The following is a 26,871-nucleotide window of genomic DNA, read 5'->3' on the forward strand; positions in this document are numbered from 1 at the left end:
GGATTTCAGCAAACCTCTGTGGAGTACAGCTTCATTTGAACATGGATGGGCTAGTTCAACCTCCACAGGTTATCCATGAGACAACTGGATGCTATTCTGCTCTAGAAAGCAATTACAGATTTTCCCCTGTGAAGAACCAAATTCGCATGTTTCTGTTTGAAATCTTCACAAAAGAAAGGTTTAGCTGTGAACAGTAAAAAGGATGTTATGTCTTAACACAAAAACTATGTACAACAAAAGAACCACAGTGTGCCTCTTTTTATTCTTTATTTTACAGTTCACAATTAGAAACCTACCGATAAATTACACAGTTCACCCTCTTGTTTGGGGTTTTTGAATGCCTTGGAGTCATGTTGCCAATCCCATCTCACCCCAGGAAGATGGCTCAAGGTGCTGCCAGGTTACATGAGGCAGAGCAGCCAAGCGACCCCTGCCAAACCCCTCCGTGGGCTGTGCTTCGTGTGGGAAAGCAGCCAAAGGCAGGAAAGTTACCTGGCAGCAGGAATTATCCCCCCCCATAACTCATTAGAAATGGAAATATATACTGGATATCATTTCAAGGATGAGAGGTTGTTTTATAGACTTGCAAACGTTACAAATATTCACGGGGAAAAAAATAACTTCTAGGGCCGCAGGTCAGCCAGGTTGTGTTTGCAGGGAGTGACTGCACAGACCGGCCCTTTTTCAAAGCCTTACATCTTAGGCAATTCTCTCTGAAGCCTCCTTTTACTGAGCAGAAAGGTAAGTCAGGTCCCTGCCTCAGCTATGCATTTCAACATCAGCTTAACTTCGCACACAGTTAGAGCCACCAATTCCGACACTTCACTACTGCTTCCCACACCCTTGCTCATTTCACAAGTTCCTGATTTTCTTGACTTTTTCGGCCCTCAACTCCCAGTTCAGCCACCTTCTCTCTTCAAGAGATGGCACACTCTGCACAGTGCACGTGCTGAATTCAAACAGGCTCCTGCAAAAGAAACCTTACGGAAAACACACAGAGTTTTCGTATTACGTCTAGCTGAACGTCACAGGGGTGTTATAGAAAGCACAACTGTGCTTGGACCTTCGTTACCCAAGTGCCTCTGAATTGAGCACCACGGTGGCACGGAGACTGACGAGCTTTTCCAGCTGGCACAGGCTCTCTCCGCTGCAGTGAGCATCGCTGGCTGTGTGCAGACCTGGACTGGCTCTGCTCCTTGCAGGACGTGATCTAACTCAGTGCCGTGGGTGAAAGCCAGCTCTGTGCAAAGAACCCACACAAAGCCACTGCCTCGGCAAAGTGGAGGAGGTCAGTGCATTAGAGCAGCGCAAGACTTTGCCACAGGGCACGAATTTCGCTCAGAGTAAATTAAAAGGCCAAATCCAGAGACAAGGTTATGTGTACTTGCTAGGAGAAACTGGTGACAGATGATGAAGGGATAGAACACACCACAAGCGTGTATTTATAAACAGAAGAAAAAAAGGGACAAATTGCCTTTGTTTTTACAATTACCAAGGAATGTTTTACCGGTTCTCTCCTTGTACCCTTCTACAGTTGCTCACCTTTGGCACAAGGAATTCTATGTATCACAAGATTCATTAATAATAATACTTCATATCAACACTCAGCACTTACATAGCGCTCCTCATATTCAAAGTGCTTTACAAAACAGTTTGTGAGTCCTCACAACACCCCTGTGAGGTAGGTAAGTATTATTATCCCCATTTTGCAGATGGGTAAACTGAGGCAGAGAGGTAACGTGACTCGCCCAAGGTTACATAGGGAGTTGAAATTCTTGATGTAGTGGCCCTATTCTGGTCTCCCTTATGGTGGTATAACACAGATGAACTCCCACAGAGCTACACTGGCATAAGCAAAACAGTCCAAACCAAGTTTCTCTGGTTCTCAGTCCTCCGCTCACATCAACTGACCAGACCTGCTCCACCTAAAATTACAGGTTCGCCTTCCAAAACACTACGGGAAATTCAGAGCACAGCAGGCACAAGTCTGCAATCTTAAGGCAACACGTACATTAACAGCTCCATAGCTCTATATTGAGGTGGACTACATGCAGGTGTGCTTCTGCCACACTGTAAGAGTAAATAAAACAGCTCAAGTGGTCTCCAGCTCTGCATGTATCAGCTATGGGGCTGATTCCCTCCTCTCCCAAGTCGGAGTAAACCCAGAGCAAAACAGTGGGGCTGCACCAGCATAGAACTAGTATAAGATCTGAACCAGACCTTTTACCTTCTGCTTTGTAGGCAAATGCCCCTACTACTATGTTTTCATTTCGGACAGCTTCAGCACGGTGCATTTCACTCTCTCTCTCCGAGTTTGTATCTCTGCATATGAACAAAATTCCAACATTTCCAACTCAACAGTGATCAGCATCAGCGTTTAAACAGCACCATACATCTTTCTAAGACCAATCAACATTTCCAAAAAAGTGTCAATGCATGCAAATATCAAACATACAAAAAAACATCAAGAGTGCTGGGAGATGATACCAAGGATAGAGGTGATCACAAGACAGCACATTTAATTTTTATTAAAAATACCAAACAACTCACTCTTACTGTATCTATGCCACTTAGATGATCATTCTAACCTGCAAAAATACAGGTACTTTTCCCCGAACTATTTACCTACCTACCTATAAAGAAAGAATGAAAGAAATATCAAGCACACACATTTATACCTCCTCAAACTTAGCAGGCACAATTCATATGAATGGAAAAGGAGGGTCTGGGGAGGCAGGGTGAGGTCATATATTTGCTTTAGGGCACTGGGATATGAAAGAAGAAAATATCACATGCATCATTACCAAATAAGCATCAAACTGATAAGAAGAAAACCCAAAATTAAATGGATTCATGTATAACATCCACTGAAAATCTCAAACCCTAACCACATGGAAGCTGGCAAACACCTTGTGCTGCTTCCCCTATGTCCAGACACAGCATCACCAAATAAGATCAAACAAACCTTGAAAAGAAAGCAAAAAGAAGAAGAAACCAGTCTGGAGACAATCTTCCACAAACCACTTCCCTGCATTATTTTCAAATACATTTTACTCTTCAGCAGCTTCAGAAAGGAGTGGGGGTGAAAGAGACCCACTACTATATATATATATATTTAAAACTGGCTCAGCACCAGCACCAGCTCAGAGAGAGGGAGAGAAAAATAATTCTTCAAACACAATCCTTGGTACTTGAATAAAACATTGCTAGCCAGCTGACGAAACCCTACATTGCCAGAGGGTTCCAAGTGGAGTGGATACACGGTGCTGCTCACAGTCTTCCTCATTTGCTATGATATCTGCTCCGTGGGCCTCATCTGTATATCTCCAATCTGGAAGAGACCAAGGCATGGTTTTACTGCAGCACTGAAGTCCAATTTAAACCTTTCACCAGGTTCTTGCATGCTCTACTAGTACAGTGGTAAGCTGCACACAGAGGAAGCTCCTGTGACTAGAAATAAGCCTGTCTGAGATATTAGAAAGAAATAAAAGTAAATGGGACTTCTTTAGCAGAAGGTATAAAAGCACAGATAAGCACAGAAAAGAGTGTAAGATGACATTGAACCATAAGAGTTTGTAATCAAGCCTTAAGTTTGGTCCTGCTTAAGGAGGATCAAGCAGAAGCACTGCTTGTAGGCACCTCTCCGCATCAGCGGGAGATTTTATCCTCTTAAGGCAAGAAAGCCAGCTTGCTTTAGAGCCAGGACACCCAAGGTGCTGGGCCACCAGACTGATCCCATGTCAAGATGGTTGCACCTTGCTCTGAAGGAGCAGAGTTCACATCAGGGATTTGCTAAACCTCCCGTGATCAAAGTTTGCTTTTGCGACAGCAACTTACGTGTGGACTCAGCCAACATCCTAAACTTTGACACCATTCCTCCATCCTCCTGGCTCCAGCTCAAAGCTGCTCATTATCTCGTTTCACTGGAGGGAAGTCCCTCTGGCAGCACGAGCACCTTGCACCACCCTTGAGGAGCACTTGGCAGGATCCAGCCCAACGCATTATTTGGCAACTGGCAGAACATAACCCAGCTGCAATACTACCAGCAAATCCCAGATGGCACTATGCGGAAGGGCAAGACATGCCCATATCCCTCCCATTCCTCCTGCTTTAGTCCTGCTCTGCAGTCAGAGCAGCTTTTGATGGATGCAGAGAGGTGTGAGCAGCCTGAGCAGCACAATCCCAAAGCTGCCATAAGGGAACTGTAAACAAACGTGATCACTGCTAATCCCCAGCTCCACTAAGCACGCAGCTGATAGCGCAGCTGCAACACTGATTAGCAAATGTCAGGGCAGCAGTTACCCTTTCCTCCTTCAGCTACCCACAGCAGAGTCCTCCAAGCCAACCACAGCTTACCTGTACATGAGGTGGGGCACTGAGGACATATATGACAGCGTTAGCCATATCTTCAGCTTTGAGACACTGGGAAGACATGAAAGAAATTCTTAGACAAAGGGCACCTTAGGAGAAGTTAATCAGAAGACCGCTCCTTTCCTAACCATCAATAACAAGTTTCAAAGGTGTCACTAGGGCATTTCAAAAAGATGCAAGCGAGCAGGAAAAAAGTAATCCATTAAAAATTTAACAAAGTAAGTGTCTGATGCTGATACTTTCCTTTTGCTGTGAATAATCTTTCTGCAAAATGCTTTGAGGTGTCTGTTAGAACTAAGATCCTGAAGTGCTGGGCAGAAAAACAGAGATGGAGACAATACCTCTCTCCAGAACTGAGAGGACATTTTTCAGGTGTCTCTGTAGAATTAGGCTAAGGCAAAGTGCAAATGAGCAGCTCCTTGGCAGAAAAGAGGGGACACCATGAAGACGAGTACAAGAGCTGCTCTGACTCACAGCCTGGCTAAGCATCTTGCAAAACTATTGGCACAGTAATTCTGCCAGGTCAGGCATCTTTATCAAAAATTATCAGAGAAGCACCAGAAATCCTGTGCTAGCCACTTGCAAGAAACACACACACACACTTCTTCTTGCCCATCCTTGTGTAGGCACATTTGCTTACTACAACTTCTCTTCAATAAAGAAGTCCACAAAGAATACAGGGAGCGAGAAACTGAACCTGAATGAAAACGTGCGTAGTGTGCAATTATCAGTGCAATATCTGAGGTCTGGCACTTGACTTTGAGGATGCTGACTATTCTGGAAAACACTATACACTCTGCATAACTAAATCCTTGTGTGATTAGCCAGGAGAGAAATTGTTAAACTACGATCAGAGCCACTTCCCTCTGTTTTCATTTCTCCATGTCCTACCCGAATGCTCTCATAGGTTGCAGCAGCTCTCTCGGGGTCATTATCGTGAAGTTTAAAAGCAAATCCTGTTTCTACCAGTCCTGGAGATATACACTGGAAAAGAGCAGAGCACATCCTAATAGGATTTGTAATTCCCCTTCAGTGAAAGAATAAAAAAACAAAGTAGAGAAAAGATTTTAGCACTGAAAAAGCCAAAACACCCAAGCCTCTTCTACTGTGCTCCTTATCCACCCTTTTTCTAGGGGAATAGTTTAAGAGAGCAGACATTGCCTTAATGATTGCTGTGGCAGGTTCCTCTGGGAAACTGCTGATGGATGCTTTCCTCCTCATAACCCAAAGGGATGTAGAGGCAGAGAAAACAATGGAAAAGCCTGCAATATAAACTAACCTGTGGACAAATCGCTTCTGAGATGCAAGCTCTGAATGAGAGCAAACAGCTCCAGCTGACTGCCCCCCTCTGCCGCCGTCACGAGTCCCACACGCTGCCCTGACAAGCGGCTGCCCACTTCATGCACCCCAATAGTTTATTCTCTGACACAGCCCATTGCTGCTGCACCTTCTGCCCCATTGCCTTTCTCTGACAGGGAAACGGAGGCGTGGAGCCCACTGGGTGATCATAGACAGGTGGCACAGGGCTGGAATATTCACAGTGTGCTGAGTGCTATTTCTGCATTTCCTCATCTGTTTTCCAAAGGAAAAATCCCCATAAAACTTACCAGCTCCCTACCGCCCACAAAACCAGCAGAGAGGAAGAAAGCCCCGCAGTACTCACTGTAGCTCGTATATGAGTCTTTGCTTCTCTGAGTTCTTGCCTCAGCCCCTCTGTGAGGGCTGTAACCGCGTACTTGGTGGCGCTGTAAAAATGCACCACCGACTGTGGCACAACGCTGTGACCATTCATGCTGAGGAGAGAGCAGAAAGGAAAGTGCTGAGATGTGGGAGGCAGGCAGTGTCCTGAGAAGGAACCAACAGGATGGTCGAACCACCATAATGTGCACGGGAGGAGATGTTAACGTGGTGGCTACGTGAGGAATTCCCCTCTCCCACACCCCTCTGAGGAGATGCACACCTCCAGAGGCTCCTCGCGACACAGCTCTTTTCTGGAGCTGGTGAAGGAGTTTCAATCTTCAACTTTACAGCAAATGATTGCCATTGCCCTGGTTTGGTCTTTGTTGTATTTAAATCAGCAGAGGTTAAAAAAGGGGGGTGGAAAACCAACCATCACATCGTATAACGGTGGACTTGGCAGTGCTAGGTTAAAGGTTGGACCAGATGATCTTAGAGGCCTTTTCCAATCTAAATGATTCTAGGATTCTGGGATCACAATCCTTGGAAACTCCCTGCTCTTGGGTATCCACTGGCCCACCATGAAAGGTGAAAGCTCCTCCGCTCAAATCCCACCTGGCTGATCCCACATTCCCCCCTCGCGTACCTGTTAATGTTAATAATATGCCCGTCATCGATGTTCCTCTCCTTCATGGACTGATAGGCCTCTCGGGTGCAGATGCTCACAGCCATCACGTTGACCTGAGGGAAGAGAGAAGGGAAGGCGACTCAGGCCAGCAGCCCGGCCTGGCACCTCGGAGCCTCCCTGCACACACACAGCCATGGGCCCCACACAGTCCCCACGCAGCCCGGTGGTGGTGAGCTGGGACAAGGCCACACGCAGGATGGCTGCTGCTGAACCAAGGTGCTCCACGGAGCCCGGCCCTCCCCACAGAGCCCGACATGAGTTTAAAGCCCCTCTCACAGCTCACAGGACCCAACGCGTGGCAATTCCTGTTAATGCCAACAGAGGGAAATGCACGAACACGCACCGCCCGCCCGCGTTGTGCTACGACCAGGGCTGCAGCGACAGGGGGTTTGGGCAGGGGAGGCGCAGAGGTGCGGTTTTGTGAGGCAGGCCTTGGCCTCTGACAAAAATAAATGGACTTAATTGTTTTATGGGCAAGCGTAAGGGCTGAGTCCAAGGTAAGAGACGCCAAAACTCGCTTCCCCACAGTCAGCACTCTGTCGAGGGAACAAAGATGTCTGGCACAGCACGGAGCACACGGGGGTTTGGAGAGCCCATGGGACACTAGCAGCAGGTAATTAGGTCAGCTAGTTAATGAGGAAATCCCCAGATACTGCCTGTCAGAGAGCCAGGCACTCACAGGCACCTCAGACCACATGGCCAGCAATGAGCTTCCCATGCACAAATGAATCCAAAGATCACAGCGTGCCATGGGACGGCCGGAGGGGGCAAGGAACCCCAGAGAGATGAGAGCCACCAATCTGTCATGCTGCTCGCTGACATCTTCCTCAGCCCTAACTGGATAAGCCGAGGAAGGAAGGACAAGGTAATTAATCGAGTCCTTTATCACGTAATCCAGAGCTTTCCAAGCACTTGCTCTTTGGACCAGCACTGCCCAGCGCGCCGTGGTTCAGTTAAACTCAGTCGTATCGCCTCTGCAAGGTGCCACCTTTAACGCACTGATGCCTCGAGCACTTGCTGCCATAAAATGCAGATTCAAAGTTTCCAGGAAGACAGAGATGTGGAAATTCCCCCAACTGGAGCACAACAGCACAAAGCACCCACAGGCGTGTGCGAGACTGACAAGCATGTCATCTTGAGCAATGAACACTGCTGCTGAGTTTACAGTGCTTTAGATTTGGAAGAGCACCTGAAAGGTGGAAAGTATTTGCTGAAGCCCTCTAGAAAGGATGCAACCATTTCAACACCAGACACACTGGCAGGTCCCACCTAAAGGCATGTCACTTTTTAACCAGGTGAGCAGGCCAGACAAGTTTAAAAACACCACTGTGAGCTAAATATCCAGGAAGAACTAAGTTTCTGATGAATCAGAAGTCAGGTGCAACTATAAGTGGGAGAAGGAGCAGGAGCAAGGTCATGCGGCCAGCAAACGACTGACTACCATCTCTGTAAAACTCAGAAACAGCAGTTGGGTAGGCTAGCTAGAACTTGGCAGCACAAACGGACACGCAGCCACATGAGGAACATCAGTTTGGAGACTAGAAAGTAAAAGGCAGAAGGGGATGGGTTTTAGCGACGTAATTACTGAGCAGCACACTCCAAGGATGAGTGGGGTCAGCTGAAGGATCTCCCAGTCACTGCTTTTGTCTTGGCCATTATTTCCTATTAATAGAGGCCATGCCTATGGGTTTTGGCATAGATAAACAGCATTCTTATCTGATGTTATCACAGAGTACCCAGGCAACACAGTAAGTAAAGTCATCACCCTATTCCAAGTGCACTTTGGTTGAGCGCACAGTCACTGTTGGATATCTCAGCCATCGTACCTGGAACTAGAGAGATAAATTCCCTGGCACCAGGTTGAAGATTTACCTTGGCCGTCCAAGGAAGAAACTTAGCAGACATGTCAGCAGAACTGCACAACCACCTCAGCACTGGAGCGAAGCCCAGACCAGGTAGAGCACTTGAAATCTTTGGGATTTCACAATAAAAGTCAAGAAAAGCGGGAGTGACCTGCTCCAATCTCATACACCAACTGAGTGAGGAGCCAGTCCTTTCACATACGAATCTTGGCAACTTTAAGTATTTAAAAACAAAACAAAACAAAACAAAAAACAACTTCATGACAAGGAATATCTTGCTTTCTTCCCTGCCTGAAAAAGCACTGAGCCCACCAGGCACTGCGTTTTTGTTGCAGAGCTGCTGCCCAGCTCCACAGGCCACTAGAGGGTAACATCAGCCTAAAGCCAGGACTGAGCCGGGCTCCATCGCTGTGACTCACGCTGAGCAATACTTCCTTGCGTGGGTAGCGTTACAGCATTTTGACAACTACAGGCAAAGCAAGATGCTAATCAACAGCCACATGGGAAAGTCCAGAGCCTGTGTGCGATAAGACACCCTGGTAAAGCAAAACAACTGGCTGGAAGGCAGCTGAACTGGGATTCTTCACTGTCTTTTCCCAGTAGCACTCACAGGATTTTGGGATCCCTATTCCACTTCAAAACACAGAGCAGGCACTCAGGAACCTAAAAACATGCCTGGAAAGACAGCAAGACTTAGGGCTACACCACTTCTAGAAACAATATAAAGGCCATTGCTACAAATATCCACGCAAGACATTTTTCAGCACTTGTTCCTATTTTAAGAACAAAAGGTTCAAAGGTCTCTTAGCAAAGATGGCCAGTACATCTGTGCTCCACGTTTGCACAGCATGCTGCGCAAAGCAGCAGGTCCGTGACTGCGGCATGCGTGCGCTAATGCAACAGAAACAATGAAGGCACATTTTCTAGTAATTAATGAGTTCCAATTGCCAGGTTGGAAGAACATAAAGGATCCTGTTCCTGGAAGTGCTGAGCATTTCATTTCCCAGAATCAGGCTTTTTTAAGGCATCAAAATGAGTATTCCTGCTCCTAATCACCAAATAAAAATGCAGTTTACTGAAAACATATTCATACACAGATGGTATACAGAAGCAAGAAGAAGAGAGCCTCACTGGTCAAAGAATAATGCCAAGAAGAATCAAACCCAGTTAGTGTTTACAGGAGCAAAGGGATGTGTGCCACGGTCCTTTGTGCCTGGAACAGCGCAAGTGGAAAGTTCAGCTTGAATTCCTGGCTGTAAAGGTCAGTAGGTAAAACATGAAGGAGCTGCTCAGAGCCCAGAGCCCGCAGTCAGTGTGTACACAGCACCCGGCCCCGGCTACTCCCGCGGGGATTGCGGGCGGCCGGAGGACTTTGCTCCAGCCTCACGTAGAGCAAATCTTGCAAACGAATGCAAAGAAAAGAGGGGGAAGCTGTGAACCAAAAGAAGGGCTTACAGCCTGCCCGAGATAAAATGCTTCCTCACTCGTGCACACCGAATTTGCTAGCTGACAGCACTGGGCTCAGCACCGCTGTAAAGCAGCGGAGATGCAGTTCCTAACCGGAGACCTCTGCAGCCCTGGGAGAACAAGCTCCTGTAGATTTCTCCCTTGAGAGCAAATACCAGACAATAAGGAACTGGAACGTTAAAAAAGAGGAGGAATAAGTAAATGAAAACATGACTTGACCTGTTTGAGGTATAGCAAGAAAATTTATGGAATGGGCATACTGAGAGAGGAGCCTGGAAAAAGACAGCCAGCCTCAAAGCTCATAAAAAATGCATGGAAACAAAAATCGATTTACCAAAAAGAAAAAAATGCCTTTAATTTAAAGCCCTAATGCCTCTCAGATCAATACATCGACGACTGTTTAGAAACTTTTCCTGTCTTGCAGCCCAGTGGAACGCTGAAAACTCTCCAGCCGCACCCCAAAACAAGCTGCTCGCCAGCACCTTTCTCCAGGCTGCCTTTGGAAGAAGCCTCCCTGCTCCCGCTCGGCTCTGCAAAGCCCAGTGGCCCGTGAAAGGCGCTGGCAACCTTCCCCCGTCCTGACCCCGAGAGCTTCAGAGCATGGAGAAGAAATGGACGTGGCGAGTGCTTCCCTGGGGCTGGCGTGCGCAGCGGGGAGCGCTGTCGGTGCGGATCCCTCCCCCAGACCCTGCTGCCCCACAGCCCCGGCACGCTTGGGAGCGAGACTGTCAAGCAAGGAGGTTGCTGCCACAAAACTGGATGCTCACAGAGAAAGGAAAAACCCACAGCTATTTCCAGTGTTTGCAAGCAGGCTGAAAAACAAAGCCCATGCTTGGCAGGGCTGCCTAGGCTGAGGTGGGTCATCACGCGTTCGGTTCTGGGGTGTCCCAGGGCTTCACTTTTGCATTAAAAGCACAAGCATTATTCAGACAATTACACACAAGCCAAGTGCAAACCTACCAGCTGCTGGGAAACTGGTGAGGAAAAAAAATAAATCTGCCTGTATATGAAGGCGGCTTAGGTGTCTCAGTCTGTTCCCAATGCCACAACAGCAAGAACATTTTTACCAAGCAAATGAGAACAGACACACAGCAGCACAGATCACCTCTGGGAATAAAACATGCCCCCAGCCTGGTTTCCTAACCCTGCCCTTGCGGATCAACGGCCCTGCCACTCCTCCCACCCCATCCGTCATCCCAAAGCAGCTCCAAAGCGTGCGTGCAGCAGCGACAACAAGGAGGGTGACCCCACAAGCTCCCAAACCCCGCTCTGGCCGCTGCAAACACCAACACAGATCGTCTCATGCAAGACGTTCCCCGTTCCAAAATCTTGCTCCCCAAAATCAGGGGAAGATGAGACCAAGGGAGCACTGAGACCTGAGCAGCCAGGGAACAGAGCATGAAGAAGAGAAGGCAGTGGGTAAAAGCCACATCCCCCTAGAGCCTGCTGCCTCAGAGAGGACAAAAGGTCAGAAGAACAAAGAAAAAGGAGCACGAGGGACAGGCAGCAGCACACAGAGGCGCCCACACAAGCCACGATGACAGAGACCAGGACAAGGAGCTTACAAGGTGCAGGTGACCTACAGGCCCAGGCTTGTAGCAAGACAATGCCCTGCTTTGTACCAGCCTGGGCTCAGCTACACTTCACTTAATTTTCTTTAAAGGCTCCATGGCAACTGGAAGAGGGAGATGCGGCGGTGCCGTGACCCGGGCTGGGCAACCCACAAAAGCCCGGCTGGGCAGACAAAGCCGAGCAGAGCTTGCTTTGGCTGCAGTCACAGCAGCGAGCAGAGCAGCCAAAACCCTAACGAGAACTTAATTAGCCAGGATGTGGCAGCTCTCACCCTGGCAGCAGGAGTCTGAGGCCTCGACGTGCCTGCCTGGCTTGCTTTGCGCAGCCCCTGGAGCCGCTGCTGCGTACGGAGCCACCGGGCGCCACGGGGCCTACAGACGCAGGCCGACTGCTGCCAGGCGCAGCGGGCCCCAGGCCTGTAACTTGTAGCAGCTTTTCAAACATTTTTTTCTTCACTAGGACAAGCTCACACAGCTGCAGGAGGTGCCACAAAGATGCCATGGTTTACTGAAAGGCATGGGTTTAAATCCTGCCCCTATGAGGGTGCTTTCACACAAAAATATAGAGCACACAAGGGGAAAATCACCTTCGTGAAATGCTGCTGCTTCAGCAGCTCCCCTGCCAGAGCTGCAGCACGGCCAGCACAAGAGGACCATGGCAAGGGCAGGCGAACTTCCATGGTCCCACAGCCATGGGTGTCAGTGCTGCGTGCCAGAAGTTGCCAAGTCCCAAAACGACGCACAGCAGCACCTCAGGACAGCAGCACCCTGGGGGAAGTGCTGCTTGTGACCGGCCTGAGCCATCTGCACAGCCTCGCTGTTGGGCAGATGAAATTGGCTCCTTCACATCGAGCTCTAACCAGATTATGGGCAGAAAATGAAGCTTCAAAGCCAAAAGCATTACAGCTTTTTAAGCCAAAAAGAACCTGCCCATTTTAAAACCCACTGCTAAAACTAACAGGATTAGCTACAAAAGCCAGCGTTTGGTATTCAATTTCCTATTTTAAGGAAGAAAAAAAAAAAGTGAGGCTCATCACCTTTCAGAAAGACATAGAACTAAAGAAAAAATGCTACTGAAGGTACTGAACGTTTTCATGCTCCAGGGTGAAGGCACGAGGCTCAGCAGTGCATGATGCCTTTCCACTTCCTGAGCAGCCGACCCAAGGCCAGGTCGGAGCCAGATGGGAAGTGAGTCCTCAGCTCCACACACAAAATAAATAGATGGGCACACTGGTGCTGGTGGCCAGAATAAATAAAAATCTATGTAACACAGGCAAGCTGAGCGCAGTTTAGACAAATAGGAAGCCAGTGGGAAAGCTCTCCCTCATCTCATGATTTCCACAGTTCAGACTGATTTGAAAAAAACAAATAAAAACGTGGAAAGCTTTCTCTGGTCCCTTTGTCATCTTTCTCGCAGGTGGCTGTTAACTCGAGGGCCCAGCCTCAAGAAACCCAGCCAAGGCAGAGGCTGCCTGAGCCCAGCTGCCGCCCTCCCCGCGGCACTACTCACGTCTATCATCGTCCGCCAGCCCTCCGTCCTCCCCGAGAGCAGGGGCTCCGGGCGAGCCAGCCCCGCGTTGTTGATGCACACGTCAACTCCCTGATGAAGGGTCTTGATGGCGGAGAACATGGACAGGATCTCCTCTTCGTTGGAGAGATCGCACTTGTAGGGGATGAGGGTCCCAGGATAGCCGGCGCTCTGGCACTCAGCTGCCAATTTCTGAGGGAGAGAGAAAGGAAGACAAGAGCCATCAGCCTTCTCTCCTCGGGGACATGCCCAGGAGACCAGCGCTGCTTCTCGTTGTTCCTGCCTGTAGGTACCACTACCACCACGTATTGCACGAGAGCAGCACCAAAGGATTGCGACGACACCGAGGCACGGTGTTCGCGGCGTGTCCGAGCACACTCGGGGACGGCCGCTAAGAGCCCAACAGTGCAAGGGGAGCAACGAGAACACGTTCACCCCTGCCACCTCTGAAGGCTGCAAGCCAGACACGAAGCAAGCTCCAAAGCCCGACACGAGCCCTCCCTCGGCCTTTGCTGGGCACAGCTCCCCTGCCACGCTGCACCGTGCTGCAGGAGGCGCGGGGTGGCTGAGAGCCCAAGACCGGTGGCTGCTTGTGCGTGGCATTTTGGGCGACACCACACCGCGACAGATGCCTTTGGACAGCCTGGCATCCAGGCAGAGCTTCCGCCACATCACCGGGGAATTCATGCTGGCGTTGGGACTTTGAACTGTCTAGCCCTGACTGTGCAAACACGTGCTTAAGTAGCACCCATGCCTCAGCAGCAGAGCCCCATCTGCTATAAACGGTTGCTTGTGTAACACAATTTTGCACTGACTTCAATTTTTTAACCTTTTTCTTTTAAAGAAGGAGCAGGCTCGTGCTTGTCTATCACCCTGAGCCACACAGGTCGAGCTGAGCAGGCGCTGGCACAACACAAACAAATATTGCTGTGGCACCGGGCGGGGAGCAGCCAACGTCCTGCAAGCCTGCCACGCTGCTGCGGGGATAAAGGACGTGGCAATCGCATGCCTTACAATTCCTCATTAGCCATTACCAACAATTATTCCCAGCCTCCAGATCTTTTATCAGACTAGACGATATAAAGCAAAGGAAAGGCCAAGAGCTGCTGCTGGCCATGTGTGTTAATGATGCGGCAGCCACCGCACCGAAGTCTCTGGAGGATGCCCTTTACCCCCTGATGCTAATAAGAAGCAGCATCTCATCTCTGATGTGTCATATTAGAGACGGTGACAGCTTCCAGCGCGAGGCGGGAGCCACGTGATGTCTGGGTTCTGCGGAGAGATGGGCTCTGGCTACAAACGTCCACCAAATCACTCAAACCGCATCGCCCGCAGCAGCTTCACCAATGTGACATTTCAGCGGGTGCAATAAAGCTCGCGTCCTGTCAGAGGCAGCTCGCCGGCTCCTCCCCGCATACCAAGGTGATTGCAACCCGAAGCAAAAAGCAGGAGCAAGGCCCAGCGGAGGAGAGCCCTGGCTGGAAGCAAAAGGCAGCGGGGCAGCGATCGCGCACCCACAGGATCCCAAATGCCCGGCCCCAGCTGTGCTCGATCACATCCGCACCACGGCACAGCCCAACTCAGCCACAATGGGGCCAGGGAGAGCCAGGGCACCCGCTGCAGCACCCCTGAGCACCCAAAAAACCACCGTGAAGCCCGTGCTCGACTCGTTTGCTTGCTGCGAGGCACGGCATCGGCTGCCCGGGCGGCCCAGCCCCTCCTGGCGTCTGGCGCCGCAGGGAGAGGCGCGGAGCGATGCCCACGTTTTGTTGGAGGAGGCACACGACGAAACCTGCCCCTCCATCTGCACCGACACACGCGGGAGCCCGCACACGGCTCGCCCACGAAAGCAAGAGGGACAGAGGAGCGCAGCGAAGGCGTCTGCCTCCTGGGGAGAGCTGCGCCCCGTCCCTTTCAGCAGCTGCCGCAGGGGCAGAAGACCCAGCCCCAGCTGGCGACTTGGTCGGATGCCACCAAGTCCAAAAAGGGGAAAAAACACCTGAAGACGTGAACTGACTCTCAAATCTAAATCATCAGATGCGTTCCTGGTCCCAGCCCTTACTTTTGGGCTTTTTTTGGTGTCCAACCGTCTCCTCCCCAAGCCGTACACACAGCAGGGCCGAGCACCCTGGGACAGGAACACACAAGCCAGGACCTCCAAATCCCCCCTCAGTGCCCACAGCGCGTTCACTCTCGTTGCTCTGAGGCAAGCAGCTCTGTTCAGTATGGGATTTTCACCCTAAGACCACAGCAGAGGCGGTGCACGGCCCTGAACAGCAAGTTAAGCTCCTCGGGTTTGCCTCCCGGGGCTCTCGGCAGCAGACCCCAGGTCTCCACGGGTCCCGGACCACAAACCGAGAGCAGCCCAAGCCTGAAGGCCTGGCCCAGCAGCTGCTCTCCTTTCTGGGCACCGAAGGCATTGCAGCGACACGGGAATTGTTATCGCTGTCACAGCACCAAGCGGGGAGACGTGCTAGCTGAGCGCCGAGATCAATACATCCCCACAGCACCGTGCTCTCCAGAGGGCTCCGCTGGGGCTGAGCGAGGCAATATTTCTGCCCGACGGAGAACAAAGGCGCCCCCGGGACCGAATCGCGCCTCTCTGCGCCCTCCCGGGGGCGGTTTCACTGTGCGGTACGTGCAATCCTGTTGACCACGTGCCGATAATGTTTGAAAGATACCTGCTTTTTAAAAGATCAAAGCACACGTTTGAGGAAACGGTTTGGGAGAAATCCGCAAGAGCGGCATTTAGGAAATTAGAAGCGGTACGAAGGGCTGCGGGAAGATGCTGAACCGCCCCGGGGATGGATGCTCCCGCAAAGACACGGGCAGGAAATCGGGCAAGGCTGCCCTCAGCCCTGTTCTTCATAACCTGGCACGGAGGTGACGGCTTCAGGGCTGCCCAAACTGGAGCACCCCACGGAGAGCCATCCCGCCGGTATGTGCTCCTGGAGCACCGTGGCTCAGGTCTGGCACTCGTGAAAATCTTCATGGTATGCCACGAGGGATTCGGGTGAATCTCCCAAGAGGACGTGAGCCGGGGGGGGGATGGCTGGAAGGAAGAAGGGCCCATGGGCACGGACAGGACACTTCACATCCATTCCCACGTTCAGCTCCCACTTCCCACCATTTGACACGGCTCCGTCTGTGCAGTCCAGCTCCTCGATGGAGGCGGGTGGCTCCAAACGCCATGGGCTGACACACAGGACAAGGGGGGCAGTGACACGAGGGGTGCTCTGGCCAGCAGCGGCCACCGTGGTGGAGCTGCCCACCCGCTCTCCTTAGCTTACGGCCTAGATGCACCAAGAGCAAGCTCTGTCTTGCTCAGAGACGGGCTCCTCTGCCACAGCTGACCAGAGAAATGCACCCACAAATACCTCCCGAGATCCTGCTTTTCCTGTCTGGTTTCTCACCGCCTCAACCGGGAAGCAGCACGGATCCTTTCATCTCAGGCTACCCTTGTGCTAACAAATTCTCTTTGAAAACGAAGCGCCGAACACCGCTGACACCCAGGCTGAGCTGAACGTGCTGCACACATCTCTAGATAAAGCCAGAGTCGTCGCAGGCTCTTCAAAGAAACATCAGCTGCGGGCAAGTTTGCAAAAGGAGGCTTATGTAAAGTAACTCTCTGAATTAGGGAGCTTGCAATATTTTTCCAGAGCATCAGTTAAGTCCCTCAGTTAATGTTCGTTCCCCTTACAGGAAACCAGATGCTCGAGGAGAAAAAACAAAGCAAAAAGCTGCTTTTCCAGGTTTCATGAGCAACTCGAGTGAGCACGTATTGCACCAACAGAGACGAGAGCAGGTGCACCTCCGGCCGCTGGAGATGAAGGTGTGAAACGAGACCCAAGCAGCTCTGTACCTCACCGTTATCACGGGATGCTTGCAAACGGCCAGCCAGCTGCCCAGAGCTACCAGGTTAAGCCAGGAGAATACAACGTAAGGAAAAAATAATTACGCTGTAGGTTAAAACGTTTAACCTAGAGCCACGTATTGCCATGGACACAACCCCTTCCTCCTGGTGCGCTGCCCTGGATGAGCACAGCTCCGTGGCACGCAGGGAAGGGCAGCTTTCCACTACGGGCAGCCAAACTTGCCAGCGAGAAACAGCGAGCCGAGACAGCAAGGCACGCACCGGACGCACAGCCCAGGAGGTGCCCCTTGCCCAAACACCAATTTTTCCATTGACACCGCAGCGATTTATCTCAGTTTACAGCAGTGTTCAGTGAACAAATGAGCAAATGCGGAAAAAACCACCAAACACCTACATAGAAGTGAGACACGGAAGAATACTCGATCGTTATGTTTACCATGTATTATTTAGTTGTCTGATTTTAAAGGCCTGAAGGGATGCCTCATGTTTATGGGATGTTTTCCAAACGTTAAGAATAAGTCCACGCTCCCAAGGAAGGGTTAATGCTCCTTGTGCACGAGACACTCGCAAAGGGCACAGCACCACGCATGTAGATTCAGCCCTGGTAAAGCGGTTTTACAAAACTAATTGATATCAACATTTAAGGGGACTCTTAAGGGGAGGAAAAAAAGAAAAGAGTCACGTAGGGCTTTACTTGGCCAACCATCCTGTTAACTTCGGACACATTTAGTACGGAGAGATTAAAGCCAGCAGAAGCCATTAGGTAATTTTTAATCTGACCTGCCATTCATCACAGGTACTTGCATCCCACTGACTTAGCTTACGCTTAAATACATCACTGCACCCAGAAACCAACTGGAAAGGAACTAAAGTCACCCCAGTTACTTTCGTTGTCCGAAGGAAACAAAGGAAGAAAAAAAGCCTGACAAACAGCATCACAGCTGTGAAAGAAAACTGGGGGCTTACCGATCCTTTCACTTTACTGATTGGCAAGTTTGAAGCTTCTTTTAATTAAGTTTTAATACCAGTGCAACAGCACAGAGGAAGAGATACACAGTGAACACAGCACTAGGCTGGGGTTCGTTCTAGCAGCTTCCACAGCGTGTTCAGAGACCGTGGGCAAGATTCAGAGCTCAGTTTCCTTGCCTGTGAAATGGAGATAATCACAGCGAGCCCCTTCCGAGAGCAGCCAGGCACCTGGGGCTTTTTGCTTGCATATGATTATTGCTTCGGATTTCTTCGAGCTCCTTTTGTGTGGCTTCAGGTCCCCAGACAGGGCCTCCACAGGAGCCTGAAAGGAGTTTCCAAATGAATAAAATGGTAAAGTGATTCTCCTTCCCTCTCGCGAGCTTTAAATCAATGCTTTTACTCACTGTTCGCAAATCGCTGCCCCTCAGCTCAGATCCTTTTCTGCTCCAAAACAAGGCCCAACGGTGGGGAGAGGAGAGCGTGGAAAATAAGGTTTAAGTGGAAAAGCAAAGCGCAGTACTCAGCTGGGGGCACCAATGTGAGAACCTAGTAGGAAGGAGGAAGCATCACCCCCATTTTCAGAGCATTTACCTGAAGTGCATCTGAAGCACTGACTGCCTACCGTGCCCGACAGCGACGTCGCACCTCGGCGTTGCCACCACAGCTCCATCTCACACCGGCTGCCACCCAGGCTCTGCAGCTGGGCCCCGAAAATCAGCGTGGTGCCTGCCCTTCACCTGCGCAACCAGCCTTCCCTGCAGACTCCAAAGGTGCCGGCATCAGCTCACGTGGGGAGCATGGCCCAAGAAGTCATTCAGCTGGTTTTATCCCAGGAATTTAAGCCAGGCTCCCTGGTAAACGCATGCCTGGTTGCACAGCCACGTCTTCACGGCGCTGTAACCGTCCTCCCAGAGCACTCAGGAGTCTGCTTTCTTTCCGAGCCCTCTCTGCTCCCTGCACTTTTCAGTAGTTAAACATTCAAGACGTTTTTTCTAGCTCACTTAATTTTAAATTTCTAGTGTGATACACGCAAGCCACATCGCTCCATTCACGCTGCCCTGAGCGCCCCCGCTACCTTAAGGCACTCCAACAACTGCTCCGCACGTCGAGACCGAGGGCACGGCTTTTGGGGGCTTGCTGAGATCACGCTGTTGAGGGCTGGAGCGGGGGAGGAGGAAAGGCACTGATTCCACGACAACAACTCATTAGAGCAATATTTCTTGCTTATTCCAAGGTATAATGATCCCAAAACAAGCACCATAGGTGCCTGCCCGCCTTTCAGCTCCCAGATGTGTGAAGTGCGTTCCCACGCGGCTGAGAACGTGGGCGCCCTCCTTCCCCAGGGAGCTCCCCAGGGTCGATGCTGCTGCACTGCAGTCACCCATGTCACGCTGCCAGGCCCTGGCTGCTCAGCCCGGAGGGCTGCGGGGACAGGGGGGACACGGCTGCGCTGCCCCCGGGCACCCCAGGCCCCCGCACCGCCAGCCTGACAGCACAGCCTGCATCGCCGCCGGTGGAGCGCGCATTTCCAAGGCAACCTGCACGCACGCACGGCCGCGAGACCGGCAGACAGCGGCACGTGCCTCCGTGCCTCCTCCCGTGCAAGCCATCACACCTCCACTACGCTTAGGGAGTCGGGTTTGGGTTTTAATTAAATCGAACTGCACCGAATCATGCAGCAGAGGTTTATATATCAGAGTGATACCCTGAACATCTCAGGCGTGATCGAGGTCCGTGGAAGCCATCACCACGTACCCACCCCAAATAGCGCCTGATGCAACCAAATACATCACTGTGCTTTGTGTGTAAGACATGGGAGCACTCACAAGGACAGCAGGGATCCGTCCCCAGCTCACCTGGGGGCTTTCCCCATTCCCAGCCCCATGACCCTGCCTGTTGGGTGCACAAGTGGCACCGGACACCCCACAGGTGAGCTCCAAGCTCCTCATGCAGGGAACCAGACCAGGAAAACCTGAGCATCCCTCACTCCTTTGCGAGGAAAATGGCCAGTGAACATCCCACAGCCCAGCCCAAGCACACAAGGGGTGGCTGGCAGTGGGGCTGGCAAACAGCCGGCACTGCCCGGGAAGCGACGTGCCAGCGGCACGGCCCCGCTGCGGGGTCACGAGATCAGCCTTCCCCCTCAGCACCCCGCGGCGCAGACCCGATTTCTTCTTCAGAGCTCCCAGACGGGCAGGGCTGGAGGTTTTCCCACACTCTCCCCCGGCGCCAGCCACATGGCAGCAAACGCCGAGCGCTGCCGCCGCGAGGGCAGGGAAAGAGCCGCGAGCCCGCGCCTTTATCTGTCTCATCGGCTCCTGCTCCGCGCCCATGTAATCCCAAACGAATCCTCTTCTGAAAAGAAAGATTAACACAAAGCAGCAGGCCTTCCCTCGCAGGCTCGCCAATATCCCCCCGGTAGCAGAATTCGGGTGACAGGTCCTGAATTTTAAAGCACTCCAGATTTACGGCCCAGAGGCTTGGGCGCGCCGTGGCGCAGCCGTGCCCGGTGAGAGCAACGCCTACGGCACAGCCCCGACCGTGGGCGCCGTGACGGAGCGCCCGCGTGGGCACTGACGTGACGCCGGCCGCCGGCCGCATCCACGGCAGCGCTAATCCCCAGCTAAGCCGCCAGCCCCAGCAGAGCCACGGCTGATTTGCACGAGTGTAAATGGAGAGAAAAGTCTGGCTAGAGGAGGCGAAACGCAGGTCCCACGCGCTTCTGCAGCCACCCTGATCCCATTTTACACAGCAAGGCCCTTCTGAAGCACACCTGGGGGAAGGAGGATGAACAGAAGCAGGCCTAAAGCAACCCTTCCCCCCCACACCTCAGCCTCAAGGATGAGGAAAGCCACCGGGACAGCCAAGCGTTTGTTCCCGCTGCGCAGGGCAGCAATTATGGCATCCCTTTCATATTTATCAGGAAAGGGTCCGGTCAGGGACAAGTGGCAATAAAAGTACCTCGGAGGCCTTGAGTACCCGGCATCACGAAAACAAGGCCTTCCAGAGGCCAAGGAAATCCTGAAGGTCATACGTTTACAAGTAGGCTGTGCCTTGGGATTATCCCGCCTGGAACTGCTCCTGCTGCCTTAAAAATAATTAATAGGGCTCCCTCGCAGCCCAGCAGCCTCGCAAGCGGCGTGCCATGACGGTGACTGAGGCAGGCACGCCGCCGGAGCGAACCTCTCCCTCTCCGTCCGAGGCGGGTTCAGCAGGGCCCCAGGGAAGACAAGAAGGTCCCCGAGGAGGTTTGGGACGCGCGGCTGCGCCTCCCCGTCCCACAGGGCCCCAGCTCTGCTCCAAGAAGAGCAGCGATCCCTTCGGAGGCCGGACTGCACGAATGCGCAATCGATGGCTCAGCTTATCAGGGGCTATTTCTTGAGCAAGACCTAACCTTGACGAGGCAGTCCCTGGTTATAAACGCTACCTTTGATCGATAACTGTCACAAATGCATTAGAATTAATCAGTTAAACCTTGTAATTTAAGCAACATTTATTGCTTCCTGCACAGCTGTATCTCCTCCTCACCCCAACAACAACAAAAAAATATCCAATGCCCATTAATAAATCTCTCCAAGGCTCTCCGAAACAGGTCGTTGCTTGAGGAGCCTTCATCTCCCCTGCCCTCCGAGGGCAGGAGACGGGAGGGAAGAGCCAGGTAATGCCGGGGAGCAGGGTTCCCCCACTGAAACTATAAACTATTAAAAAGGAAAAAATTAAATTAAAAAAAAAATATATGGTGCTCTGATAATGGGGCCAGAGGGAGAGCTCCTGCCAGCGTTTTTGCCCTTTTCTACAAGCGTATAAATGCATGAAATTAAATTTTACTATTAAAATCCAGCTGGTGCAACTCACGCAGGCAGAAACACAACGCGACGTCCTGTAACCAGAGGGATCGTCAAAGCCTGGGTTTTCCACAAGGAGCGCGTCACCAGGCTTTGTCTGCAAACTTTTTGGGAACAGCACGCTGGTTTAGAAACACCTCTCCTCGCACAAAGCCCCCTCCCACCCACCGACAACAAACCCTCGGAGGCTGGGAGACCCCTCACAGCAAGGACGTAAGGCGGCACCCGAGGGGATTTCCTCGGAAAAACGAGGCCACAGAGCGGCACGCGGCCCGACGGCACGCGGGGTTTCCTTCCTGTGGCACCGCTCCTTCCTGCCCGCCGCCACAAGCTCTCCTGGCAGGGACACCTCGAACCTTCCTGAGCTCCAGAAGCGACGGAGTGTGTCCAAAGCTCCTCGTGAGCTTCCCCCACCCAGGTGAAGAAGACAGCAAACTAAAACTTCTAAAACTTAACTGAAAACTGAAGCCCAGCGAGCCTCCTGCACGCTCGAACCTAAGGGACCGGTGACCGGGACCCGTGAAGGTGATTGTTGGGTGGGGGGCGGCTGCCACCAGAGCTTGGCCTTGTAGACTACAAAAAACCCTCTTTGCTAATTCACTGAAGCTCACTCCTGACTTGAAACACACGCGGATACCCAAAGAGAAGAAAACACTCGGGAAGGGCAGATGCCAAAACGTAGTCGACAGCTGCTGGCACCTCCGGCACTTCTCACTTAGAGCAAGCTTTCAACCCAGATTATCTTCTGGCACGCAAGAGTAAAATAAAGCCATTTTAATTATATTTGGTTCCTCTACGTCTGACTACAGCACACGAGGCACCGCTGGGCAGCCCCCCGAGCAGCCCAGGAGGGCACAAGGAGCCGGACACAAAGCGCTGCTGGGGGGGACCCGCTCGGGGAGCGCCGCGAGCCAGGCTGCAGGAGGGTCAGCACCGGGCCGAAAACGCTCGGGCACAGCCGGACACGACCGCAGAGGGGACACCTGGCTGCCGGGGCGAGCTTTTGCCATGCCCGCACCTACGACGATGTGACAGAAGAAAAGTCAGAGCCAGCTCTGAGGGGAGAGGACACGGCGCAGCACCGCGGTCGGCTGGAGCTCCAGCTCAGCCATCACACGTGGGGAGGGAAAGGGAGAAAATCCTGCAGCTTTTGTGAGCCGTTACCATTTTTATTTCAGAAGAGCCCTGGGCTCATGACACAGGCTCAACACCAAAACCACAACTTTGCAATTCCCTCATTATCGTGCCTCCAGCCCTTATCTGATTTTCCAAGAGATTAAGAAATCTTGACATAGTATTTATTGCCCGAGTAAAACTCCTCACAAGACAACGTACTCTTTCGGTCGTTTACAGTAGGTTATAAAACCACCACAGAGTGGTTCCAGCTACCTTGCCTTAAAATGGATGACTCCAGTGCCTAACACTAACGAAAACATAGGCTCCGTGCTACAAAGCGAGCACTGTAACACTGTTTTTATACTGTGCTGTTTGCCCTATTTCCATCTCTAGATGCCTTGATTTGTTTTTTTGGGTTCACTCCTCTGCACATCACCATTCACAGTGGTATTTAGCGAATTATTCAATTTTAATAGAGCAAAAAGATTTGCCCTGCAGCAGCCACTGCCAAGATGCTTCAACCTCTCCTTTGTCCCCATCCCCTCTCTACCTGAGCAAGGCCTCAGAAAATCAGACGGCAGAGGTGGCAGACGGGCATTTTGGGGGTAGAGCCGGTTATAGGACAGCTGACCACCCCAACGACAGGCCGGCAGCCTGAACCTTCCCGTTTCCCTCCGAGCACAGTGCCCCGTCAGGACGGCTGCCTACAGCCACGTCCAAAGTCCCAAGTCCCAGCGTGGGCTCAACAGTCTGCGGCCTGAATATCTTTGAGGAAAAAAGGAAAAAAGAAAAGCTGAAGCTCATGGAGGAAAGCTCGGTTACCGTGAGGAAGCCTGCCCCAAAGGCCCGGCAGGACGCAGCAGGCAGCCTCTGCCCCGGCACAGGCACCAGTCCGAGGGATGGACCCGTTCCCAGAGCGACCTTGAGCCACCCCGAGCTCCACCACCTTCCCTTCCCCGGGCGAGCAGCATCCCTGGGACTTTCTTCCTCTTTAAGGAAACATGCTTCACAATAAATAAAACCAGAATAGCAACAGAGCAAAACACAGTCCAGACACCTACCAAAACAAACGACTGTGTGCTGCAAACACAATTTGGTCCTCAGAGAGCCTGGGAGAAAGAACCAAGCAGGGACAAACATTAGCGGCATTGTTTAACTCAAGTTTCTGAAGGATGACAGTAACAAGAGCCGCGGAGACAGCGAGCAGTCAGCAGCGCTCGGTACGGCCACATACCGCAGCAACCCGGACGGATCGCCTGCTACACGGCCGTGTTGTGTGCGGACCCAAATACAGAGGCAAGGCCTTTAGAAGAGCCCCCTTTTTCTTAAATATATATCATATTTTTTGCCAGGAAAGTTTCAGAAAGAAAGGTTTTCAGAACATGGCTGTAGTATAGAATGAAAAAGCAAATTTCATCAATTTTCATCATCAAATTTTTTGGGATCTCTTGAAATGTTTCCCTTAGATTGGAATGCCCTAACCGGGCTGGGAAACGAAGGCAGTAGAGAAGAGACACGCGGTGCAGTTGCCCGGTGGAGGCCGGGCCCTCAGCCTCCCCGCACACAGAGCAGGAGGGAGGCCAGGGCTGCCCAGAGCAGCCCCATGGAAGAGATTAACGGGGTCCTGGGAGCAGGGAGACGCTGCAAACGGCTTGTGAGAGAAGAATGGGATGAATGGCGAATCCTTCACCAGCCTCCGCGAGGCTACAGCAGCCTCCACACAGCAGGGCACGAAAGGGCAGGAGCTCTGTAAGGCACAGCACCAAGGCGCTGCGAAAGCCCAAATAGAAGCAAGCCCCAAAGACCAGTTAAATCAGTTATACTGGCCAGTTTTCTGCCCCCTGCAAGCGGCATCTTTCTGACTGATGGTGAAGAATGGGAAAAAGTTTTGTTTCTTCCGAGCTTCCCTTTTTTTAACCCCGCTTCTCAGCAGCACCAACGCCAACTTTGTTCCCGGGAGTTTTTGCACAATTTATTGGTGGTGTGGTCAGCAGTGCCCTGAGTCCTTATCGCCCTTGCTAAGGGAATAAAAGCAGGGGACGTTCGTAAAGATCGCCCGCGCTGTCAGCAGGCTCCAAGCAGCCGGGCAGGCTGCGTGGCTTTGTGCTGACTCCGGCTTTTCTCCTCCCGCAGAGGCTCAGCTTTCGCTCTCATGGTCTCATCCAGCTCCACGCTAGTCAAGATCTGAGTTTCCCACGTAACGCAAACAAGTGAAAGGAAAAATAAAAACGAAACAAAACAAAACTCAGCACTTTCCTACACCACATAAAGTAGGAAAACAAAAAAAGGAGCCCAGGCTTGCTCGCCTCGCTGCCCACTTGTGCAAGCACCTGCTGGGGAAGGGAAGCCCCAGATGCTGGTGCCCAAGGGCGCAGCGGCACCGGCTCGCTGCAGTGCCACCAGCCCGGTACTCCACAGGAACGGGAGGTGCTGCTCGACAAGTCCGCACCCCCGGCGTCGGATGAGGAAAATCTCAGCCTCGTTAAAAGAGAAGCGAGGTTTCGCTGGGCCGTAGGGAAGCGCAGCCGAAGGCAAGCAGAGGACGCCACCACAAAAGCTGTTGCTTTTCTGCACCTTTATGCCTAAGCCAACGCGGCGAGGTCTTAGACTTAGTTCTGGGGACGTTTGCTGAAGGAATAAAAACCACGCCAGGGACTGCAATCTCATTTTGGCATTGACCCACAGGCGCTGGACCTCCGGGCCGGCGGCGTTGGGGCCGAAGGCAGGTGGGAGCCCCCAGCAGCGGGCAGGTCACCCCCCGCTCCTCGGAGCCCCGGCTCCGGGAACAAAACCCGGGGCAGCCCCGCACCACGAGGACGGCCGAATAACCCCCCCCAGCCCCACGACCTGCATTGGGCAGGAGCCGCCCCCCGGGGGACCCCCTTCGCCCGCCGCCCCCAGCCCTTCCCCACGCCCCCCGGCGGCGAGGCCTCGCGGGGCAGCCGCCCCCCGTGGGCCCTGCGCTAGGCGGTGCCCGGCACGGAGCCGGGGGGGGGTTAAACAGGAGGCCTCCCGCGACCGAGAAACCCCCGGGGGAGGCTCGTGGGGACCCCCCCCCCCCCCACAATCCCGGTGCCCGGTGCCGCCGCCCCCCGGTGCCGGTACCTCGATCTTGTCGACGCTGCGGGCGCAGCCCACCACCTTCATGCCGTGCTGCACCAGCGCCCGCGCCACGGCCGCGCCGATGCCCACCGAGGCGCCGGTGACCAGCGCCACGCGCCCGGCCCAGCGCTCCATGGCCACGGCCCGGCACGGCCCGGCCCGGCCCGGCCCCGCCGCCGCGCACAATGCGCCGCCCGCCGCGCCTCGGCCACGCCCACCGACACGCCCCCCACAGCAGGCCACGCCCCCTCGCTACGCCCCGCCCCCTTGTCATAAGCCACGCCCACCTCCGATAAACCACGCCCACGTGCCCCGTAGGCCACGCCCCCTCCGTGGACCCGAGGGGTGGTGGGCGAGTTATTTACAGAATTTCGGAGTTTTGGGCATCAAAAAGGCAGCGTGGCGGGGCCGGGGCCGCACAGCTGAGCTGGGGTGAGGGGGAGGGATGGGGCCCCTGCTCCGGAGCAGCCGCGCTGCTCTCCACGGGCAGTCCCGGCGGGCAAAGCCGCCTTCGAACGTGGTTCCTCGCCCTTCCTTCCCCCCCCTGCCCTGCACTGCTGGGTGGCTTCGTGTGAACCGTCAGCTCCCCCGGAACAAAGGAGAGCGTTATTAAATGTCTCATTCCTAAGTACCACCCCCCCTCCTCAAAAGAGGGTTATGCACCCCATCGCTGGAAATTTAAAAAAAAAAAAAAGAAAAAAATGAGGGAAGAAAACCCCACACAGGTGTTTAGGGTTCTTTAGCCTCTGCAAAAGATAAAGCAGCACTTTGCGCCTCCCCCATTTAGGCCCCTGCTAACGC

At 52.7% G+C, this 26,871-nt stretch overlaps 1 protein-coding gene across 1 annotated transcript; it reads right to left on the reverse strand.

The window, feature by feature from the left end:
- Positions 1–243: 243 nt before the first annotated feature.
- Positions 244–26,313, reverse strand: DHRS11 (dehydrogenase/reductase 11). The gene is made up of 7 exons (XM_080563609.1): positions 26,074–26,313; positions 13,147–13,356; positions 6,695–6,789; positions 6,035–6,164; positions 5,263–5,355; positions 4,357–4,422; positions 244–3,331 (listed from the first exon to the last, which is right to left on the reverse strand). Exons 1-7 carry the CDS (start codon positions 26,203–26,205, stop codon positions 3,290–3,292), a joined length of 768 nt encoding a protein of 255 aa, XP_080419735.1. The 5' UTR covers positions 26,206–26,313; the 3' UTR covers positions 244–3,289.
- Positions 26,314–26,871: the final 558 nt, after the last annotated feature.

This window comes from Anser brachyrhynchus, assembly GCF_964034855.1.
Source record: "Anser brachyrhynchus genome assembly, chromosome: 20".
NCBI classification, from domain to species: Eukaryota; Metazoa; Chordata; class Aves; order Anseriformes; family Anatidae; genus Anser; species Anser brachyrhynchus.

Coding starts and splice junctions, on each gene's coding strand:
- DHRS11 (XM_080563609.1), bottom strand. CDS start 26,205: ATGGAGCGCTGGGCCGGGCGCGTGGCGCTGGTCACCGGCGCCTCGGTG. Junction 5,356..6,034: donor AGACTCATATACGAGCTACA/GTGAGTACTGCG, acceptor GCTCTTTTCCAG/TGTATATCTCCAGGACTGGT. Junction 4,423..5,262: donor CAACCTATGAGAGCATTCGG/GTAGGACATGGA, acceptor ATGTCTTCCCAG/TGTCTCAAAGCTGAAGATAT.